The 18,403-nt window shown below is 46.0% G+C and overlaps 1 protein-coding gene across 1 annotated transcript in view; it reads right to left on the reverse strand.

Annotated features, from left to right (window-relative positions):
• Positions 1–12,639: 12,639 nt before the first annotated feature.
• Positions 12,640–18,403, reverse strand: part of VIPR2 (vasoactive intestinal peptide receptor 2) — a 93,774-nt gene continuing 88,010 nt past the window's right edge. Inside the window, exon 13 of the mRNA XM_032234977.1 lies at positions 12,640–15,274. Within this exon, the coding sequence (XP_032090868.1) occupies positions 15,101–15,274 (174 nt within the window). The 3' untranslated portion in view covers positions 12,640–15,100. The remainder of the gene's footprint in view (positions 15,275–18,403) is intronic.

Here is an 18,403-nt window from a genome sequence, read left to right on the forward strand (position 1 = left end):
ATATTCCTTTAGGAGAGCACTCATTCCAAAATAGTGCAAGAAGTTCAGAAAAATCACAACAGAAAACACTTGCTGGTATCTTTCCAGTTTATTTGGTGAGCTGGAAGCAGCAGAAACAGACACCTCTACACCAAGACAATCCTGGGAAAACTGTATCCACCTCTGGTTTTAGACCAAGAATTCAGATTAAAACAATATTTAATTATTACAGTCATTGAAAAAACTGAAAGAACACAATACACTTGGCATACAGGAAACACTAGGAAATACAATTTCTTAATTTCTGTATTTTCAAGATGATAAAGATAATAAAAGACAATCTCTGTAGTTTAGGGTTGCACAGTGGAGTCCTTAGTGCTCTCTGAGTTTGGTTCTTTGCTTGCATACCTTTCACTACCCAGTACCAGTATGTGAGGAGTTTGCTCCCTACTTATATATAGTAATTTACCCTGCCTGTGTTGGGGTTTTCTCCTTGGTAGTACCTTGATTAGGGTATTATTTTCTGCATGATTGTTTGGTGCCAATTCTTGCCTATCTGGGTGCAGGCTATTGGAGATAATGTGTTCTGGTCTTTTTGTTTCCTTAACTTTTTTATATTCTCTTTTAAATTGGGCTTATCTCTATGTGTCCATTGTTGGCTGACTTGTCTGAATGCTTCCAGAAATTCCGTAGCATATTTGGATCCGGCTTGAACTAGGATGGTCTCAGTTTCCCAGTTGTATACTTGAGTCGGTCCAAGTATTGTGAAATTAAGGCGTTTTCATTGTGCCTTCTAATTGCTGTTGGGTGTCCTGGGGATGCCATCTGGTACACCATAAACAACCTCAAGGACCAACTGGAACAAACCATAGCTCCAGTAAATACAAAAATGCTGACAACCACCATCAAGATTACATTTCTAAGACAAGCTGAAAAACAAAAACAAAATTCCAAACCAAACTACTCAAGGTCAACTCCAGAAGCAAAGAAATAACATGAACCCAAACAGATAGTCAACATGTCCAGCAGCTCACTATCTACTATAAATCACAATATGCTCCAAAAAGGCCTCACTGCAGATGACACTAATCAGTGAGAATTTTTGCAGCTTTAAGAAGCAGCATTTAAAATCACAGAACTTGCCAAGAAGGCAAACAATCATAACAGAACCAAAACACATGCAAGTAAAGGACAGCAGCCCTCAAAAACCTAAAGAAAGATCAAACTATCACCATCCTTCCAACAAAGGCTGAACAACGGTTAACATAAACAGAATATAATACAAACAAAACCCCAAAGAATTATTAGAAGATAAACATCCCACTAACTCAATACAAAAAACTAGCCAACCTGCTCAACAAACTAAGAAAAATCAAATCAGTAAAGAACAGAGGTGAATGAAAAGATCATCTTCTCATGCTTCTATGGATACCCCAAAATTCACAAGCCCAATATATTATTTGTCCAACTATTGTTACCCAAAATACAAAAGAGCGAAAGAACTTACAAAAAAACTTGGACAATTCAGAGAGGAGAATTAATATTCTATCAACTATAGTGCTTCCAGAAAATCAAAGTGCAAACAAATGAAAATGATTGCAATGTACTCTTTACTTCTATAAATCTGGAACTAGCAAAAACAAACAGCAATAACTTACAAGATACTCAACTAGTCAAATACATTAGGATCGAAATACCCAGAATAGTAAATCTCATCAACCTCTGCCTCACTATCTATTTTCTATTTGATAGACAAATATAGCAATAAATCAGAGGAGCATCCATGAGATCACAACTCTCAAGATTCACAGCTCACCATAATGCAGCATCTAGAAACAATAGTACTCCAATATATGGATCCAATATGTGACAACCCCTTCATTTTAATAAAAAAGGAACAACTAAAAAAGAAACGTGAAACAATCCACATCTTCAAAGGAATAAAATCCACAAGAACAACCCACTGCCCTACCTGAATATCCTCATCAGCAGAGGAAATATTGGCAAATTATAAATGCAAGTCTACTGAAAAACAACCACACTAGCTTTTGGTAACAATCCAACTTCCCACAAAAGTTGTGTAAGAACATTATTCAGATCACTACAAATGCACTGCAGCAACCTAGAACACCAGAAAAAGGAAGCAGGTTGTCTATACAACATCCTTTAATAAAATGGGTACTACACAATTATATCAAAAAGTGGCTGGCCACTCAACCATTACAGTACAACCAAAGCAAGCTACAAAGAGAATAACACTGCCTTACTTTTTTTTGGGGGGGGGGGCATGTATGAAACAACCAAAGCCACTGTGATAATACAGAATCAATATAAGCGTTTTGCCCATTTCAGATTCTTTAATTTCTTAAGTTTATGGTTAAAATTTTCTTTTATTTAGAATTAAGGCAGACTCAACCAGCATTTTTAGGCTTGTCTATCTACAGGCTTTCAATAGCTTTTAGAAATAGTTAATGAGTAATTTCCACAAGTGATTAGAAAGTGAGGTTGATTTCATCAACTCTCCAAGACTTCAAACCCATAGAAAACTGCAATCTTGTTGTCTGCTTGTGAGATGTAACTATCTGGAGAACATGTGGGTAATCTTCCACTCTCTCCCTATCTGGAGAGATTTCAAATCAGTCTACTGAACAGTTTCTGTTGCGGGATCTGCTTTTGCATTTGCCATACCTCTGGAAGCTCCACTACCATGTCGTCTTCACTGTCTGAATTGCCTGAATGCATTTTTTAAAAAGTGAACCAGAATGTGTGTTTGAGAGTTTATGTTCAATGCAACATGTTTAAAGCACTTTCAAACATCGTAGATAACAATTCACAATCACAACTGCTATATATTTTGTCAAATACTTTATAGCTTAAAGTGCATAATAATCAAATGAACCTATGAAGGCCGCTCTATGTACATTTGTTTATCTATATTTTCATAAATCTGTACATCTTATTAAAAAGAAAACAATATTCATTTACATCAAATTTTAATGTGAAATTAAGTTTGCTAAAAAAAAAATCTTGGAAATATCCTATTTCCTTCTATTCCATTGTGCCTAATTTTTGGAGAACTACCTAGATCTTGCAATTTCATGGCAAGATTTTTCAAAACTGGTTCTTTTTCAAGGCTGAGAGAATGAGGGGCCGAAGATCATCCGGCTGGCTTTGTGCCTATGGCAAAACAACTCAATAGTTTCCTGGCTTCTAGCATGATGTTTAATACCAAACTGGATCTATCAGTAGTATATACATTCATAAAGATAAATGTGCATGCCATTTATATAAACCATGACTAAAATTAATATAAAAAGACCGTTGGCTTACCTGAACGGTCGTTCTCGGGGCACTGCGAAGAGAGCCCAAATGCTGGTTAACACAGCCTATCTGCCCTTGGACTGAGTGATGTTTTTCTTGACCACGCCTCCCTTTGCCTGCACATGCTCAATTTGAAAACGAAGGAACCATCCTGTAATCAATTACAGTCAATACAGCCACATCGTTCAATACTAACACCCGGGTGGGTTTGGGCTCTCTTCGCAGTGCCCCGAGAACGACCGTTCAGGTAAGCCAACGGTCTTTCTCCAGTGCACTGCTCAGAGAGCCCAAATGCTGGGACATGCCCAAGCTATTGAGTCCCAGGGTGGGGAAGCGCCGAAGCCTCTGGCATTTCAGCCACTCTTTATAATACTCTTCTGCCAAAGGAGGCTTCGGCTGAGGCAAAGGTGTCAATCTTATAGTTTCTAATAAAGGCCGTGGGGGAAGCCCAGGTGGCCGCTCTACAAATGTCTAGGATAGAGGCCTGGGTTGTCCAGGCTGCAGACGTTGCAGCACTCCTGGTGGAGTGAGCGGTGATTCGTCTCGGAGCCATCTTGCCCTGGTGCTCATATGCCAGTTTGATGCAAGCACGTAGCCAACGTCCCACAGTGTGAGAGGAGACCTTGCGGCCCAGGGACGCAGGGAGGAAGGAGACAAAGAAAGCCTCTGACCGGCGGTAGTCCTTTGTTCTCTTTACATACGTGCGCACGGCCCGTCTCACGTCCAGCTTGTGCCACTCACGCTCCTTAGGGTGAGAAGGCTGGGGACAGAAGTTGGGCAAAATAAGTTCTTGAGTCCTGTGAAACAGAGAGTTAATTTTCGGAGCAAATGACGGATCAAGTCTCAATATTACTCTGTCCGGGTGAACTACGCACAAATCCTCCCTGACAGAGAGCGCAGCAAGCTCGGCTACCCTGCGAGCGGATGTAATGGTCACCAGGAAAGCGGTTTTGATGGTGAGGTAGCGCAGACTGGTCTTTTTCAAAGGCTCAAATGGGGTTTGGTCAGGGCCTTAAGCACAAATGGAAGATCCCATGACGGATACCGGTGAACAGTTGGAGGGCTGATGTTCGCTGCTCCCTTGAGAAAGCTCTTGATCTGGGGGAGCTGACTCAGTGAGCGAGAGGAGCCCTTTGCCAGGATGGTAGACAACGCTGCAACCTGGCGTCTGAGGGTGCTGACTGCAAGGCCCTTATCCAGACCCTCTTGCAAAAAGTCTAGGGTCTGAGGGATCGAGGCTGAGGAGGCCTCTATGTTCCTAGTCTTGCACCACCGTGAGAAGGCGGCCCAGGTGGCATCGTAGATTCTAGTCATAGAGGGCTTCCTGGACGCTTGGATTGTTCGAATGACCTGGTCAGAGAATTTTTGCTTTCTCAGGAGCTCCCCTTCAAGTGCCAAACGGCTAGCTGCAGCCACTGGTGCTCCGGATGGGTGATGGCCCCCTGGCTGAGGGCAATCTTGTCCCGGGGGATTCTCCAAGGTCTTTGAACTGAGAGGCTGACCAGGTCTGCGTACCAGGGCCTTCTGGGCCAGAAGGGAGCCACCAGAATGAGGTCTGCCTTTTCGGTCAGGAGCTTGTTCACCACTTGAGGGATGAGCGGAAGTGGAGGGAAGGCATACAGAAGTCCCTGAGGCCACGCTGACCTCAGAGCATTTGTTCCCTCTGCCTGGGGCGAGTGGTAGCGACTGAAGAAGCGTGGGAGCTGTGTGTTGTTGTGTGTGGCAAACAGGTCTACCTGTGGCTTGCCGAACCTCCTCATGATCTGCTGGAACAGGTCCGGGTGCAGGCGCCACTCCGAGTGGTCGATGCGTTGGCGGCTCAGCCAGTCTGCTTCCCGGTTGCTTACGCCGGAGATGTGATCTGCACTGAGAGAAGCCAGATGACGTTCCGCCCACCTGCCCAGCGCTTCTGCCTCGAGCATGAGGGCCTTTGATCGAGTGCCCCCTTGCCGGTTTATGTGCGCTTTTGTCGCCACATTGTCTGTCATCAACAGTACATGAGCCCCTCTTACTAGAGATGCGAACTTTCTCGGCGCTAGGCGAGCTGCCCTCAGTTCCAGCCAATTGATGCTGTGGGCGGCCTCCCTCTGAGTCCATCGGCCTTGGGCTAGGTGGCCCTGACAGTGGGCGCCCCACCCCAGGAGGCTGGCATCCGTGGTGACAACTAGTCTCTCCGGCTCCTTGAACAGGCAGCCCTTCCTGACTGCCTTGGACCTCCACCATGCCAGAGACCGGATCACCTTTCGTGGGAGCCGAACCCGCCTGAGTGAGTTGCTGTTCCTGGCCCTCTGCACTGGCAGCAGAAACCACTGCAGCTCCCTGGCGTGAAGGCGAGCCCAGGGAACCACCCCCAGGCACGAGATCATTATCCCTAGGAGCTGGGACAGCTGAATGATGGGTACCGACCTGGCAAGGCTGCAGTGCTTCACTCTGCGTCTCAGGTTCGACAGCCGGTCTGGCGAAAGAAATGGAGGTGGAGTTGATGACCGCACCCAGGTGCTGTATACAGGTGGATGGTCGGAACTGGCTCTTCTCCATGTTGACAGAGAAGCCATGGTACTGCAGGGTCTGCACAGTTAGAGAAACATCGCGGTGTGCCTGCTTGGTGGTGAGAGAGTGAATGATTATGTCGTCTAAATAACATTCCAGACGAACCGGATGGTTGCGGAGATGAGCCGCTAGCACTGCCAGAATTTTGGTGAATGTTCTGGGCGCAGATGATAGCCCGAAGGGAAGAGCCCTGTACTGGAATGCTTCCCTTCCGCGTAGAACCTCAGGAACCGCCTGTGGGCCACAGGGATGGGGACATGCAGGTAGGCCTCTTTGAGATCTATTGATGTCAATAGGTCCCCCTCCCTCACACAGCCCAGGATGGAGTGGAGTGACTGCATCTTGAACCTCTTGTAAGCCAGATGCTGATTTAGGCTCTTGAGGTCCAAGATGGCCCTCCACCCCCCTGAACTTTTGGGCACTAGGAAGAGGATCGAATAGAAGCCCCTCCCCTGCTGATCCCTGGGGACTGGCTCTATCGCCTCTATCTCTAGGAGATGGCAGATTTCTGCCCTCATGCGTTCCCTCTTTTCTGGGTTCCTGGGGGTAGGACAGCGGATAAACTTTCTTTGGGGAAAGGATAGGAAGTCCAGGAGAAGGCCCTTGCGAATGGTGTTGAGGACCCACTTGTCCGATGTTATCTCCTCCCACCTGTCGGCATACAGCCGTAGCCGACCCCCGATGGGGGGATCCCTGTGACCGTCACTTTCCCTTACGAAAGGGCCGGGATCCATCACTGTTGTTTCCTCCTCCTCGGAATGGTCTCCGAAAGGAAGACTGGGATTGGTTGGCACGAGCCCCGAAGGATCTGTCTTGGTGCCTATCCCCCCCTGCCTGAAAGGGCCTCTGATACGAGGAAGGGTGAGAAGATTGCCCTGTTTCCTGGCTCCTGTAGGGTCTCTTACGAAAGGACCCCGCCCCTTTCCGGTCACCCCTTTTAAAGGTTGCCGGAAGGATCTTGCGTTTGTCCTTGGTTTCGGTGACAAACTTGTCCAGGGCCTCTCCAAACAGAAAGCCCCCTTTAAATGGGGCCGATGCCAGCTTCCATTTAGCCTTCATTTCGGCCTGCCAGTGCCTGAGCCATAGGAGGCGGCGGGAGGTGATATTGGAAGCTAGAGCTCTGGAAGAGAATTTTGCTGCTGTCAAGGTGGCATCCGCCGAATACTCGACAGCGGTAATAATCTTGGTTAGCTCATGGCGCCACCTAGATTTCCTGGGCGGGGGTCTGGACCTGAGTTGGCGCAGCCAGAATAGGGTGGCCCTAATAAAAAAGGAGGCAGAGGTGGATGCCTTGATGGCCCAGGCAGACGCCATGTGTGTTTTCTGACATGCCTTTTCTGACCTCTTATCTTCTGCCTTAAGTCCCTCTAGGAGCTCAGCTGGCAGGTTGGAATTGGAAGTCAGAGACACGACTGGGGCATCTACTTCTGGGAATTTGAGGATTTCCTCCATTTTATCTTCTACTGCATATAGAGTTCTATCCCCCCCACTGGGGTTGGTCAGGGTGCCCGGCTGTAGCCACTGGCACTGTACCGCGTCCATAAATAGGTCTGGCACAGGAATAACCTCGGGAGTTTCTACTGTCTCTTTGAACAACCCATGCTTAAGATCCTTGGAAGTGGAAGCCTGAGAGGCCTCAGGTCTGGAAGTGGGGCCTAACTCTGTGGCCGTCATGGCTTTGTGCAAGATAGACTTGAATAATGATGGTTGAAACAGGCCAGAGAATTTTGGCTTGTCAGGGGTGGGGTTTTCGTCTTCGGAAAGGGCGAAAATCTCCCCTTCTTCCTGCTCAGAACTTGATAGCCCAGAGTGAGAGGGGCTTGAAGATGGGGAGGAGGATACAGGCTCCTTAGAGGTGGAGGCCCTAGGTTTGCGTTTCTCCTTTGGGGCCTTGCCCTTGCGAGAGCCCTTGCGCTTAATGCCTTCAGCTATCCCTTGGGAGATGGCTAAGGAAATTACCTCCCTCATTTCATCAGAAAGAGCAGGACTTTTCCCCCTTTTTTTCTTTTGCTTACTGGGCCTGCGCAGGCTAGGCCTGCCTGAGCTGGATCCACCCTTCCCAAAGGGGGAATTCTGGACAGAATCTCGTTCCTCTCCGATGGAGGAGCTAGGGGAGTCGGGGTACCCCCAAGATGCTTCAGGAGATGGATCCCTGGATGCATAGTTATCCCCAGACAAGAATTCACTGTCCCCGGGGGATTGGGCCTCACGATCAGGGGAAGCTGACTCCCTGCTGCGATGGTCTGGGCTAGGTTCTGGCTGAAGGGGCCTTGAAACCTCCCTGGGATCCACTGTGGCTCTTGGAGAAGACCTTTCAAGTGAGCCTTTGTGCCCCTTGCCTTTATTTACAGAGGGATCCAGCTTGCAGCGCTTGCTGGAGGGCCCCACCTGATCCCCTAAGGCCTCCCTGCATTCCTCAGCCATTTCAGGTCCCCACGAGGCCTGGAAGATAGCTGGAGTTGGGATGGGCAGGCGCTGGCCTTTGCAGTCCAAAAGCGCTGGCAGAATCTCCAGGAGGGAAGGGCCGCCTTGGGGTCGGATTTCCTTCCTCCCACCGCCCTCGGTTCCCCGAGACTTAGCTTATTTTCCGGAGGGAGAGACTAGCTGGCTTCCCAGTCTAGCCCCCAGCCTCCCCGCGGTGTTCTGCAGTCATTGAGGGCTCGCTGAGGCTCCGTTGGCTGGCTGGGCTCTTCTTGCTGCCTTGTTCCTCGCACGCTCTGAGCTCTGCCGCTCTGCACAGTGAGTCGGAGCGATCCAAAATGGCGGGGGGTGCACACGCAGCCGCTTCCCGCTCTTTCCAGCCCTGAAAAGCGCGCGAAGGCTCCAGCCGTCGCTGCTGTTGCCGGGCAAAATGGAGCAGGCGAGGGAATCCTAGCAATCCGGCTCACCTGCTTTAGAGCCTTCTCAGAGCCTTTGCTGGACTTTTCCTCCCCCTGGGACGCCCCTGTTCCAACAGGGAACTTGGTTTATCCCACTAATTGCTCCCTTGCTAGCCAGCCCCCGCTGTGCAAGCCTTTTCAACCCCCTGCAGTGCTTGCAATTAGCAACAGCAGGGAAACCCGGCAGCCCTTCTCTTAAAGCGACGGAAGCCTCACTGGAGGCAAACAGACAGACCTGATGTAGAAGCGTGATCTCCTCCATCTGAGAATTTAAACGTGGTCCAAATTGGGAAACTTTTTCCAGCCTTTCCGCTCTTAGACTGGAGCTCTCCCAAAACAGTCCTAACTCGGGCGGACTGAGTTTTCGAATTGAGCATGTGCAGGCAAAGGGAGGCGTGGTCAAGAAAAACATCACTCAGTCCAAGGGCAGATAGGCTGTGTTAACCCAGCATTTGGGCTCTCTGAGCAGTGCACTGGAGAATGCCATGTACACATTCATAAAGATAATGTAGTCACTATCTTTTAAAAAAGATAGTTACTATAATAATTCAAATAAAAATCTTTATATTGTCATTGTACAATAATTGGCAGGACGTCTGTGCTAAATGCCAGAGAGGTAGGGAGATAGAATGCATATATTTGATACATAGGAATATTTGAACAAAATGGGCTGATTATTTGATTGGTCAGTGATGCCCATGACAGAAAGGAAAATAAACCCCTGAACTTAAACCTAAACCAGGCTTCCTCATTCTGGGATCCCTTCCAAATGTTTTGGCTAAGAAACCAGGAAACTGAAATCTAATCCACCTTGAGGGCACCAGGTTGTGAAGGCTAATGTAAGCCTTGAATTTACAACCGTGCATTCCAAATTATATATCAAATATATAGCAAATGAACCATATATCAAATATATAGCAAATGAACTTTCTCACCTATGGCTTCTTTTGAATCTGAAATATTACAGTGGTCAGTTCTATATGAATTTAAACAATGCAATAGAATGTATTTAGTTTTTCAGTTTTATGAATTCCAGATTCTTCTGTTTCAGAAGTGAATAACTTTGATTCCTATCAATTTACAATTTGCAATGTGACAGGAAAAAAATGATTAAATATGGAGGCAGTAAATGAATTAAGTATTTTTATATTCTGGATTCAGATCTTGTTCTCCAGCATGCTGCTCATGGTCGAGAAGAACCCTCGATTGGAAAATAAAGCTGGCCATCTGTTTACATGCTAAAACAGCATTAACTTTAATGTAAATATTTCGAAATTACAATTGTTTTTTAATTGTAATAAATGGGCTAGGTTGGCATAGAATCACAACTAGAAGGAAAGAGCGGTATGAAACTTTGCACCTCAGTCTTTACAGATTAACACCCTTCACTCAGGTCTCATGAGATAACGTGTGGAAAAGTGTTACTTTGCTCAGGGCCCAAAGTCCGCTGTCCGTTTTTCCTGCATTCTTTCACACACTATTAGAAAAAAGGGAGAATGGGGGTGTGGGAATTGAATCTCCTAGTATTTAACTAAATATAAGGCTTGATTTGAGGGCAGGGGAAGGACACACTGGCTAGAAGATCTACACGTTCTTTCTGTAACTCTTAAGAGCAGGACAAGAATCTGCAAATTGAGTTCTTGATGCTCTCTAAGCTTGGTTATTTTCTTGCAGACATCTCATTACCCAACTAGCTAATCTCATCAGTATTTAAAGGAAATGAGGAGTGGAGTCGCAAAACTCCTGTTGATAGTTGTGTGATTGAAGCCCTGCTTCTTTTTAATATACATTGTGTTTCTGACTTGTACACAAAGGGGCAGAGCTTCAATTTTATGCTCCTTTATGACCTTTTAAAAAAATGCCATCCTCCTGAGGATGCTCCTGGACAAGACAGTAGAAATTTAGTAGGAGCCTTCAGCTCTCCTGATCATTTTTGCAGGAATCTCCCAGGGGCTTGAAGATGGCAACCAAGCAGATGCAGAATAGAATCTGTGGCATTTATGATGCTTAAACACCTTTGTTCCATGTCTAGAAATGCGGTTTTGCTCATGTCTTTTGCTGGTCTGCTGTGGAACAAATGGCTGGGCTTAAGCGTAAATAGGGTGAAGATGATATACCCAAATTAAAAAATTAGAAAAAGCTGTTGATTGCTCTATCCAAGCTGTATTGCAAACCAAGGGGAGTGTTTATTTCTTAGAAATAAATGCCACTTCAGATTCTGAGGGACAAGAAGCTCTTGTGGAAAAGAAGAGCAGCATAAACTTGGTTTATTATTTAAGAAAGCCACAGACATAGGCGACAACAGACGTAAACGCGGCTATGCCCTTTCCTCTTAGGGCTGCAGATATTCCACACTTCTATTTATAAAAACCTGTCAGCTTTGTGTCCTTTTACAATGGCTGCACAAAGACAGGAGGTTAAAACAAAACAAAAAGTCCTCTTTTGGTTTATACCTTTTATGGTTATTAAAAAAGGGATCATGTCAAAACCTTTTTTCTCCCTCAATCTTGTTAACTTTGAACAGGCAGTCAGCAGCACTGAGATGTAAAGTCACATTACAAATGACTTATCTAGCCCTCTTAGTTCTTAGTTCTATATTTATAATTTGATATATTCAGCAATTGCCAGATAGTTACAAAATAATAGTTGAATTTGGGGATGGGTCGGGGTAAAATTGAGAAGAAAGGTTATAGGGCAGCTGCAGCATTTCACTATCTGGGATTTGTTCCTGTCTTATACAGATAGCCCTTGACTAACACCCACAATGTGGACTAGAACTTTCATTGCTAAGCAAGGCAGTTGTTGAATGAGTCACGGTCAATTTTACCTTTTTTTTTGGCATGGATGTTGAGCAAATCACTACAGTTGTCTCTGTTCTCTCACTGTTTGCTTGTCGAAAGCTGATTGGGAAGCTCTCAAATGGCAATCACATGACCCTGGGATGTTGCAAACATCATAAGTACATGCAAAATGCCTGAATTTTGATCATGTGGCCGTGGGGCTGGCATGACAGTTGTAGGTAAGGACTGGTTATAAGGCACTTTTTTCAGTACCATTGTAAGTTCAAATGCTTATTAAACAAATGGTTGTAAGTTGAGGACTATCTACATCAGCAGGACAGTTGACCTTCACGGAGCCTCAAGATCAGGCTGGGATTAATAAATTTGCAGCTATCTTCCAGAAAAACTAGGGAGAAGGCCCACTTCCTGATTGGAGCACTGACCAGTTCCTTTAAGTCACAGGGGGGGGGGTATTACTGGGGGGGAAAAGCCATTGGACCATCTTAAGACCCTATTGTTGTCTAAGACTTTGTCCAAGGGCCACCAAGCACAGCCACATCCCTAGGTGTTGTGAATTTTTCCATATAAACTTACTTATAAACAATCTGAACCTATATGTTGTAATAAGATTACAAATTATAATGAGGTGGTAGGTTTTGAATCTGTTTTATCATATAAAAATGGTTTCCAATCTATCTTTTATTTTTTTTAAAAAGATTGTCATTGTGCTTAGTTAGTTTAAGATGATTAAACTTAAATTTAGGCTAATACTTGGAAAGACTAAATTTAAAGGCTAGACTAGAAAACTAAGACAATCCTAGAAAAAAAGCAATGGCAACATAAAATTATGTTGCATGACTTTTTTTGCTGCTGCTCTTGAGTGATAACTTGCTAATATTCCCAAATTGTTATTTATTTTTCATCTTGTTATTTAAAAAAAAAAACCTAAAAATTTAATCACAGTTTAATTCTTTCCACATTTTGGCTCTTAATCAACTTTTTAGAAATGGATCCAACAAGAAAAAAAATTCAAGAAAAACAATCAATTTTCAATTTGAAAAACACTGGAAAAGAACACTAGAAAAATAAAATATTGAAAAAAGAAATATAGAAAGATGGCTATATCAAATCAAAAAAGCATTATGAGTATGCAGAATTATGCTTTTTATTTCGACTTTTATAAGAGGGTGCATTCTTTAAGAAAACTAGCTTTTTCATTCCGGGGGCAATAAAAGAAAGAAAATACTAATTAATTAAAAAAACGTTCAGCATATATAGAACAGCTTTAGCACAATAGCTAAAGAGAGGCAACACTCTGAAGAATTTATGGAACCTGCTTCCAGGAATATATGCCTGATTTCTGATTTTAAAGCAAATTGCTGTTCCAAAGATATTAACTGGTTTTAGACTAACTATCTAGAACAGGGATGTCAAATGTGGGCCGTATGCATCATGTGCTGGCCATGGAAAAGCCTGGTTTAACAAGGGGGGGGGGACATCATGAAATGTCACGTGACGACTCCATGATGACACTAATTTGACACTCCTGATCTAGAATTTGAAGATTTCAAACACAGATCGTTCTCATTTAGCAATCACAACTGGGAATAGCAATTCCATTATTACATAAAGAACTTGTTTAGTAAAACTGGTGACTGTGCTTATGATCTTACTTCAGCTTTCTTTTGTTTTAAAGACTTGCAAAGGTTTTAAATGTGAGAATTGGCTGCAAAGTTACTTTTTCAACAATTTTGTAACTGTGAACAAGGCAGTATATTAATGAGGACCACCTGTATATGAATGCATTCTCCCAGAATTCTTATTGGCTGACCAGGAAGTCTGGAAATAATAGTCAAATGCATTTAAAGCCCAGCATCTTGAAAAATATTACCTTAGCTCATCACTATGCCTTATTTCCATTCAGAACCATCAGAATATTTTAATATGGTTGTGTTGTAAAAGTCATTGACATCAAATAATGAAATATGCTGAATATTCTAAAGCAAAGTATTTTAGACTCATAATGGAGAAGGCACCCTAAAACTGAAAATAATTGAGTTACTATTATTCTGGATGAAATACCATAATAAATATTAATCTAAAAATGAAACTAATCAGGGAAATTATTTGTTTTGGGGTCCACTGCCTGGCCCTAGGCACAAAGGTTGATCATTGTTCTTTTCAAGCATTGTAAAAGTGCAATCTAATGAAATAAGTTGTGTTGGAAGCTGTAAACCCAACACATCTCAAAACAGAAGACTTTTGTTATGGCTACACTTTTAGTGTTGATGGCCCCTCTCTTCATAAAGAAGAGATTGGAATTTTTTTGTTGGGATCCCATGGCCAGGCATTAAAAACAAATAGAAATCTAATAAAATCGGACAACATTATGGAGAGGTGGCAGGGACGTCGCTCAGTAAGTGCTTTAGTCTTATTTTACAGAAATCCACAGAAGCTAACAAAAAGGAAAGCATTGGGAATAGTCAAAATGCATTACATTTCAGGGGATATAAAAAAGGCACACAATAAATAGTATTAAAGCCAACATATGAGAAAACTGATAAATGACAGCATTTGGAAGATCACAGAAACGGTTAAAAAAAAGGTTGATACTGAATTTGTTTCCTTCTCCAAATGCTTTCCCATCTATTCCATCATGCCAGGAAAGTACAATCTGCTGTGATAACCCACAAATACTTAACATTTAGTTTTCCATTTTTACTTTGCATTCAAATCCCTTCCAAGTGTTCACCTACATGACAACTTAAACAAGCTGTGACCATAAGCTCCAATACTATGGTCATAATCACATCTCCATAAATAGCTTGTTTGTGATGGAAAGCCAATGCTATGTACATATGACCCTTCTCGGTCCTAAAGACGAAGCAAATTCATGGTTTTTATTAAATGATATTGCAAATATAAGCAGCAGGCTTCTCTACAGGTAGTCCTCCTTTAGCGACTGTCCTGCTTAGTGACTATTCACAATTAAAATGGTAATGAAAAACTTTGTGACCAGTCCTCCCATTTAAGAGCTTCATAGGTCAGTGAAGCAAAGGAAAGCTGAAGATCATAAAATCATGTTTCACTTAAGAGACTATTTCGCTTAATGACCAAGTTGCTGGTCCCAATTATGGTTGCCAAAAAGGACTACCTGCACAGAATTTACTCCAATGAGATTCAAGATTCTGCAAAAGGACAACAACTTTAGCAATATCTAAATATATAGTCTTTGGAACCAATTTTGTTAAAAGAAACATTTCTTCAACAGATGAGACTAGTTGCTGCATGATTTGATGACTTTCCAGAGGTTTAAACTAAATGTGGATGGTAACTATTAAATTATTACAGCTATTTGCAGCATACACAGTTTGGGAATGCGGGAATTAATAGATGAAAAAGGGTTTCATCATAACCAAGTTCTAAAAGCAATTCTAAAAACAAAAGATAGCTGTCATTAGGCTGGAAATCCCTCTATCTTGACATACAAATAAAGTGGAATACAAACTCGACACATTAGAAAATAGCGCAATGAATGAACTATATACCCAGGGACATTCCCCGTAGTTTTTCTGTAGGCACCTAGATGACTTATATCACCGAGGTTTCTGTTTGAGAAGAAAACTGTGTGGCTGAATTGCGATGCAACTGGGGTCCACCTTCTGAGTCATTTGGAAAAACAGAAGACCTGTGAACTTTGTAATCGCGGCTCAGTCTTTCATTCAGATACCAGCTCTTCCATTTTCTTTTCAGCTCTCCTCGAACCTAAAATCAAAGAGGAAACCAACATGGAATTTATCAGGGCTGGGATTAATTCACTGTGGGATTAAAAGCCTGCTTGAATATGCAATCAGCAACACAAGAGAATATATGTAGCTCATAGTTGAAATAAGGTGTCCTTGGTGCTCTCTGAGCTTTTCTTGCAGACGTCTCAGTGATAGGGGCAGGCTTTTGTGGATTGAAGGCGGACAGAAGACGCAAGAGCCAGGACTTCGAAACAGCAAGGGTTTATTGCAAAGAATGAACAGCGATTCAAAGATGCAGAATCCGCGCCAAGGTATTTATATGCAATTTGTATAACAGGGAACCAATAGAAGGCCGGGTACTGTCCAGGAACTGCTGACGTAGTACCCCGGCCAATCAGAGTGGGTTAGCTGGCTAGCAACAGGCTATGCTGCGTCCCAGCCAATCAGGGCGCAGCATAGGCTGTTGCTGGCCCTTTAGGAATATTCTCAATATTCTATACCCCTTCCCCCCAGTTCTGCGCATGCCCCAGGGTGGAGCATGCGTAGTCCTCCAAGTAGGCGGGGTGGCGCCAGACCCGCCCCGATCTTCGCAGTTCACCTGCAGTCGTCGGAGGGGAAGGACCTGCTCGTGGAAGCTCCTCCCCGAAGGGAGTGGAGCTCCGAGCGTCGCCATCTTTGGACTGCCCAGAAGGTGGGCTCAATGAGCTAGGTAGGCCGAGCCGAGGGGCCGCGGCCTTTGTAGGATTGTCAAGTTGCCGGGGGGGTAACAAACGGAGGGATGTAGATTGGCGGGATTCCGGTTGCGGTTTGAGACGGCAAGGGCGCTTGCCAACAGGGGGTGCTCGGGTAGGCTGGGCCTGACTTGGGGAAGGCCCATTCATGGTGCGTTGGGTCGGCTTGAGCATTACATTCTGGCAACGAGGGGTAGGCAAGGCATGGATGTGGAAAGGCCTGTGATGTTGGCACCGGCTGGAAGGCGGCTGTGCTGTTGGGCCCTGGATCCTTTGGCCCACTGGTCTCCGTAGGGAGGCGCCTCCTTAATTGATTCAAGTGGCGCCTCCACTCGGATCCATCAGCCAGTCCGACCCTGTAGGAACACGGGCCGGTCATGGAATTGATTACAGCAGCTACCCACTTAGGCTCCCCCGCAAAAGATCGGGCCCACACCAACTCCCCCAGGCGGAAGGAACGGGGAGGGGAGACCCCCAGGTTGCACAGCTGGTCCCCTGAATAGAGCGGGTGAAGCCTATCCAAGGGGGTCCGCAAGCGCTGGCCCATCAAGAGCTCCGCGGGGCTTTTGTTGGTTGTTGGGCATGGGGTGGAGTGTTGGCTTAGTAAGTAAGCCGCCACCCTCGCCTGCCAATCGCCCCGGTCCATGCGACCCAGTGCCCCCTTTGCTGAATGGACCGCCCACTCCGCCCGGCCATTGCAGGCCGGGTGGTACGGGGCTGTGGGCACATGCCTGATCCCTTGTTCAGCCAAGAACTCCTGGAATGTGGTAGAGGTGAATTGCGGCCCGTTGTCCGAGACCAGGACGTCCGGCAACCCATGGGTTGCGAACAACCGGCGGAGGGCCCTGACCGTACTCTCGGCTGTGGTGGAGGTCATGATAACAGGTTCCACCCACCTAAAGTAGGCATCTACCATGATCAGGAAGTTCTGGGCGTGAAAGGGGCCGGCATAATCAATGTGGAGGCGTGACCACGGGCCTCTCGGAGCCTCCCACTCTCGAGCAGGCCCGGCTGGAGGGTTGGGCCGGGGGAGCTGGCAGGTAGTGCAGTGGCCTACATAGGCCACTATCTCTGTGTCCAGCAAAGGCCACCAGACATAGCTGCAGGTAACGCCTTCATTCGCGCTATTCCAGGGTGGTCCTTGTGGAGCAGAGGCAGGACTTGGGGACGGAGCGCGGTAGGGATCATGACCCGATCCCCCCAGATGAGGCACCCCCTGTGGAGGGAAAGCTCTGCTTGCCGGGCCTTGAATGGCCGAAGCAATCGGCCACTTTGTCCATGGGCCATCCTCTCAGCACCCAAGAGCAGACCTGGGCGAGGATTGGATCGGCCTTGGTGTGGGCTGCGACGTCCGCGGCCGTAATGGGCAGGCCAGAGGAGGCGATTAAGAGGACCGATAGGGAGGGGGCGGGGTCGGTCTCAGGCAGGGGGCAGCGGCTAAGGGCATCAGCGTGCCCTAGCTGCTTGCCTGGACGGTAGAGCAGCGTATAAGAATACGCTGCGAGGAACTCCGTCCAGCGTATCATCCTGGGAAATAGGATGGGGGGGTCGGCTTGTCGCCCGCCAAAAGCCCAAGGAGAGGCTTATGGTCAGTGACAAGGGTAAAGTGCCGACCATACAGATAGTCATGGAACTTTTTAACCCCGGACACTGCAGCCAGAGCCTCCTTGTCTATCTGGCTGTAGTTGCGCTCCGTGGAGGAGAGTGTCCGGGAGTAAAAAGCCACAGGGGCTTCTGAGCCATTTGGGAGGACATGGCTCAGAACCGTCCCCAGACCATAGGGGGAGGAGTCACACGCTAGCGTCAACGGCAGCTTGTCATTATACTATACTAAGACAGCTGATGACGTAAGCTTGGCTTTGACAGCCGCGAACGCATGCGCTTTGCGGCTGCCCCAACGCCAGGCTGCTGATCGGTCGAGCAACCGATGCAGCGGCTCGACTAGTGATACCTTGTGCGGCACAAACAGCGTGTAGAAATTTAAAAGCCCTAGGAACGCCTGCAGCTCCGCCTTGGAGGGGGGGCAGGGGTGTTCCTAGTTGCAGACACCTTAGAAGGCGTAGGGTGGATTCCTTGGGCATCAATTAAGAAGCCCAAGAACTCCACCCTGGGAACAGCAAATGAGCATTTGCTGCATTTCAATTTTAAGGCAGCGCCCCTAAAACGCAGGAGGACCTTCCTGAGCATCTCGATGAGTTCTGAGCGGCTGGAAGCAGCGATCAGAACGTCATCGAAATACGGAACCACGCCTGGGAGCCCATGGAGCAGCCGCTCCATGAGGCTCTGGAAGATCCCCGGGGCCACAGAAACGCCGAATTGTAGGCGGCAGCAATGAAAAGCCCCACGATGAGTGACGATGGTCTGGGCAGTCGCCGCATCATCATCCACTGGGAGCTGTTGGTAGGCCTGCGCCATAT

This window comes from Thamnophis elegans, chromosome Z, assembly GCF_009769535.1.
Source record: "Thamnophis elegans isolate rThaEle1 chromosome Z, rThaEle1.pri, whole genome shotgun sequence".
In the NCBI taxonomy this organism is placed as follows: Eukaryota; Metazoa; Chordata; class Lepidosauria; order Squamata; family Colubridae; genus Thamnophis; species Thamnophis elegans.